This window comes from Vigna radiata, unplaced genomic scaffold (assembly GCF_000741045.1).
Source record: "Vigna radiata var. radiata cultivar VC1973A unplaced genomic scaffold, Vradiata_ver6 scaffold_122, whole genome shotgun sequence".
Classification (NCBI taxonomy): Eukaryota; Viridiplantae; Streptophyta; class Magnoliopsida; order Fabales; family Fabaceae; genus Vigna; species Vigna radiata.
Genome location: NW_014543108.1, coordinates 939439 through 945075, shown reverse-complemented (window position 1 = coordinate 945075; position 5637 = coordinate 939439). Strand labels below are relative to the sequence as shown.

The 5637-nt window shown below is 31.0% G+C and overlaps 1 protein-coding gene across 1 annotated transcript; it reads right to left on the bottom strand.

Moving 5' to 3' along the window:
* Positions 1 to 4107: 4107 nt before the first annotated feature.
* Positions 4108 to 4590, bottom strand: LOC106752982. The gene has a single exon (XM_014634763.1). It carries the CDS (start codon positions 4588 to 4590, stop codon positions 4108 to 4110), a length of 483 nt encoding a protein of 160 aa, XP_014490249.1.
* Positions 4591 to 5637: the final 1047 nt, after the last annotated feature.

Below are 5637 nucleotides of genomic sequence, written 5' to 3'. Positions count from 1 at the left end.
GTTAGTTTATATCAAATTTCAGGATAATTTATATTGCAAGTGGAGTAAATTTTTGTTTTCAATTTTCATTCTTCATGTTGAAGTATTGTTGTTTCAAATTACCGATCATCTATTTTCTTATCTTGAATATGTATTTATAAATTTTAGGGTGAATTTTTTTTTAATATCAATCTAATTACAGATTAATTAAAAATAATTATACTTACTTCTAAATTCATCAATATTAAAGTTAATTATTTTGACTCTCGATTGATTCAGTTTTGAAATTATGAAATCTTAAAAATGTCTTACATGAATCTAAATAAAAACTGACCCTAAAATTTACGGTGCACTGATGATCATAAAATATAATTACAATACATTTATATTTATATTTATAGATAGTTGACTATATGCATTTAACTATAAATAGCACCGTGTAACATGCATGAAAAAATCAATTAAAAAAGTGAATGTATTATAAAATATCATGAATGATACGTAACCATCAATTGAAACTTTGATAACTCTTTCCGATATAAGTTAGAAACAAGTTAAACTAAAATTGAGTTCTAAATAGAAATTAACAAACAATTTTTCATACAAAAAACCTTTAACTAATAAAGAAAAATTATATAATAAATAATTCCAAATTGATTTTTACTACGGAGAAGAAAGTTAGATGTGTATAAATATAAACAGGACAACATTTACACTTATTATTATCAGGAGTATTTTTCTGTATTTAATTGAAAGTGATTATACATGACCTTTTTTATATCACACTTTGCCCATGATGGGACATGGTTTCAAAGAGATATATAAATAAAAGATTAATATGTGAACTAAACTTACCTAAAAAGTTCAATCCAACTTCAGTTCAAAATATTAAAGTAATAAATAATAGGTTTTATGAACGTTCTTTTTACATATTACTTAAAGATAGCATCACGGTGAATTACTATATTCGATGTATTTAATGTATTATTTTTCACATCCCAATTATATATAAAACATAATATAAAAAAACACTTAGGAGTAAAATGACAGATAAAATATAGAATTACAATCATTCAAATCATTTTCAAAATTTAAAACTTAAGTTTAGAATAAAGTATCCAAAATAATACAACTTAATTAAGAAAACTCTAGAAGGACTAAGCTGCAGCATCACCATCCTCTAGCACGTGCTCCAGAGGCACCTTTTCCACATTTGTTCACATCCAAGTGGATGATCATTGCAAAATAAAACATACACATACAAGGCACAGACACAAAAGCAAGGGTGAGCTAAGTATAAAAATAATGTTATACAATCACACACAACATGCAAGTTAAAACAGATATGCTAGACTACACAAACATGACTTGTTGCACTTTAAACCGACTCGTTCAGACAAGAATGATTGTCAAGCTATGGCGGGTCATGCACTCTTGGTGGCATCTAATGCTTTGCAAAGTCATTGCCAATGGATTTCACCCTACCACACTCACGAGGTTAGTTTGTACCACGCCTTGGAGCATACTGGGAGCCTCCAAGACTAAGACCTCCTGCTACTACTCACGACATGATTCAATCTTCTCTAATTGAGAATGATTGATCATTGTAGTTTCAGTATAACCCCCAAGGCTGAGCTTCCATGCAAATCATTCTAAACACACTAACAGGGCACCACCATGGATCCTCTCCTTGAGGATCATGGAATTACGTCCATGAACCACACTTTGTTACTTTCAGTCATTAAACATACCTCATACATTCACATACTTCCACTTAAATAACTGTACCACCATCATACTATGCAATTCAATCAATACACACACTTATCTCAGCCAAAACAAGAGCAAATGGACAATCTAGACTTAAGGGATTCGCAAAGTGCACCCCCTTCTCGTAAGGCGAAACAAGGTTGTTTCGCATAGCGCATCCTAATTCGCATAGCGAAACAAGGGCGTTTTCGTACAGCGCACCTTGGTTTCGCATAGCGAATTAGTTCACAGAAAAGCCCCAAATCTCAGGTCTCTCTCGCACAATGCCTAATTTGCATTGCGAATTAACAACCCTAAAAACCCAATTTTCCCCAAGCGCATAGCAACACGATTCACTATGCGAATCAGCAGGAAGAGAGCAACATTCTCTGGTCATTCGCACAACGCACCTGCTCGCACAACGAGTGACTTTAAACAGAGAGCACCCTTCACAGGGATTCGCTATGCGAGACCATTCGCATAGCGAATCTGCATAATCTGCAGAACCCAATTCTGTAGCTTTATGCACATACACACAACTTACCATTTCTAGACCCTTTTGCCAACTTCTAATCCCTCCAAATCTTATGTTATGCCTAATTATACATGTCTAAGTGATTCTACATCCTCTCCAATTCATGCCGTAAAACACCAAATTGTTCAACTAAATGACCCAATTTCAATTCTACCACTATGAACATGTTTTAGACCAGTTTACTGCACCCTACAAGTCACAAATGACTTGCTTATGTCCCAACAAACCAATTACACCCAAGGCCCCTAACTCTCAAATTAACCACTTACTTCCTCTCAAAAGACCTAAGACAGTACCGGACCACCAAGTTTTCAACCCAACAACTCTTACAACAGTTTTATCACCACCATCCCTTCTAACATGTACAATTTTAGAAATCAAACTCACCCAAGACAGTTCATCAACAACACATTACAGATTCATCAGTTCAACAGTTCAGAACATGCAACTTAAGCCATCAAAGACAAAATTTATGCCCAAGCAACATACCAATTCAAAATGTAGCACTCATACACATCATACAAAATATTTATAGAAAATATCTAGCTCACAATAGCACAGCTCACTGGAACGCTCTAAATAGTGCCTCACACAGCGAAGAACACAACAAACCCTACAAACTACCACATTGGCGGGAGAGAATAGCTCTTAGAACTAAGTTTTGAACAAAAATATGAAGAAGGATGCTTTTAGTTGCATGCAACCACTAGAATGGCATGCCCTAAGTTCCAAAACAGTGGAGAAATAAGGTAGAATTATTTATCGGTCAGAATGAAGAAAACAAACGGTTTAAACTAGAGCCCTCGTCGTTGTGGACACTTGGGCCCCACCTAAACAAACATGTAACAATTCAGTGGAAAGATGAAATAGAAAGAAGGTAGAGAAAATGGAAAGCAAATTTTCTGAAGAGAAAATACTAAACTTTGAAGAGAAAATGTAAGTTTTCTTAGATAAAGTGGGGAAAAAAGTCTGAGTTTTGTTTTTATAAAATAAATAAATACATATATATATATATATATATAAATATATTTATATATTGCACTTTTATTGTTATTTAAACTCTTTATTCCACTTATCTATCACTTGTCCTCTTTTAAAGCCAACTTTTTCTCACTCCTTACATTATTTATTTTAAAACCTTATTATTATTTTTTTCAGTTTTCTTAGAATGACACTTCAAAAATTGAAGAAAAAATAGATTAAGAGAATGATAATTTATGTTTGGAACTTTATTTTTATTCTCATATGCTTCAATCTTAAATTTTTTAAAATAATATCACTAGAGTTAATTATTCGTCTGTAACTGTTTTACAGTATTGTCTTATTTCTGATAAAATTTAAAAAGAAAATGTATATTATTCTTAAAGTCTAAAAATTCAGATAAAAAATAATTTACATGTATCTTTATTCTTAAAAGAAAATTATGACAATATTTCAAACTATAAATAAAACGGATAATACTTATATATAATATTTATAATATTATTCATTCTTTTTAGAGTCTAAAACATTCTCATAATTTTGTTCTTAAAAGAGAAAAAAATTGAAAAACGAAGATACATTTAAATTGATTTTTTCCTTACTTTTAGATTAGATGAAAGTATTGTATATTTAACGCTTAAAAGGATAGTTAGTTTAAATTCTCTTCCTGTTCTCTAGTTACAGGTCATAACTTGCTGTCAGGAATTTTTTCTACACAGAAACGTAATCGATCTGCAACTATAGAATAAATTCTGATATTTAGTTGAATGAATCGATTTTAGTATTATAAGTTAATTATTTATTTATATAAATAATTTGAGTGGCTTAATCAGTTGAGAATGTTAGGTTCAGCATTTCTTAAATCAGTCATACATTAAACCATTTCCAACAACGTTGCCAGAAAAAGAACTTAGCATATCCCGTTCCCTAACCCTAACATAGAACTTAATCACCCCACTGCGTCTCCCTTCCCAATCCCTCAGCCCGTAACTCAGAATCTGCAGGTTCTGCTCCGCCGCCGCTGCAGCTGCCGCGGCGCTGAGCAACTCGGCTATGGCTATCCTGGCTATCCCAACGTCCTTCATGCTCGGCGCGTTCCTGCACTTCACTGTCAGCGTGACGGACCTCGCCTGCGCCGGCACGTCCACCTCTAGTTTCTCGTTCCATGACGGGTTGCCGCTGCCATCGCTAGTGGTTTCTACCGTGGCCGTGCCGGTTGCGTAGCTGGCGATGGAGTCTGCTCGCACCACCACGTAGAGGCTCTGAGCGGCGTGCCTCCAGTTAGGGTGGAGGTCCTCCACCGATAGAACAGTGAGGTCTAGGGTTCTCTTTGGTTTTGAGTCCATGGTAGAAGGTTGGAGAGAATAGGGTTAGAACTTGGTGCGGGTTTTGTTAATGGACAAAGGAAGGGAATGGAGTGTTATATCTACTTATAATAAAGCTTCTTAGTTTTATTTATTTTTAATTTTACATCACTATCAATAAATTAAATAATAAGAAAAAATAAGAATATATTTCGTGTTTCTTAAATTTTAAATAGGTAGAGCCAAACTCTTTTACAAATCTTACTGGGGAAAATAAATATATTTTCTTTCTTATCATAATAAAAATTAATAGAATAATAATAAAATTAAATATATATATATATATATATATATATATATATATATATATAATTTTCATAATGTTATTGTAAATAATTTTTATGAAGTATTCATTAAAAATAAATTAAATTTACAATATATAAATAAATATAAATTTAATTTTACAATAAATATGTCGTAAATCTTAAATAATTTTGTAAGATTATATTAGACCTAAAATTTATTTTTAAATAGTTTTCATTTATTTTGTATGTAATAATTATTTTAATTTGAAAAAATAATTAAATTTTAAAAATGATCAAATTAAAAGAATGATTAAATTAAAAAATATTTCTTAAAAATATAATTGATAAAATGGTTATTTTAATTTCAGAATTATATATTTATTAAAAATAAAAGTAAGAAAAAAAAATGTATACCAAAAGAGTATATTTTATTTATATGACTGTATAAGAAAAAATTTTGTGCCAATTTTTATTTATACTATACTAAAAGATAAAGAAATAATGCAATAAATGTGAAACATGAAATACATAAAAGGAAAAGGAATCTGAATGTATCCACCGTCCAAAAACATAAGAAATTCATCATAATAGAAAACACATCTTATCGAACATATTCTCCAATCAATGAAAACACATTTTTTTCACTAACTTCAATAATTATTTTTTTTTTATCAATAGTAACAAATATATATTTAAGAGAATCAACTGAGCCCAATTTAAAAAAAAAAGTGAAATAAATATTTATTTGAAATCAATATAGAGAGTCTCTCCAATCTTACAATAA

Excerpts from the sequence above, each read along its gene's own strand:
- LOC106752982 (XM_014634763.1), bottom strand. The coding sequence starts at position 4,590 with ATGGACTCAAAACCAAAGAGAACCCTAGACCTCACTGTTCTATCGGTG.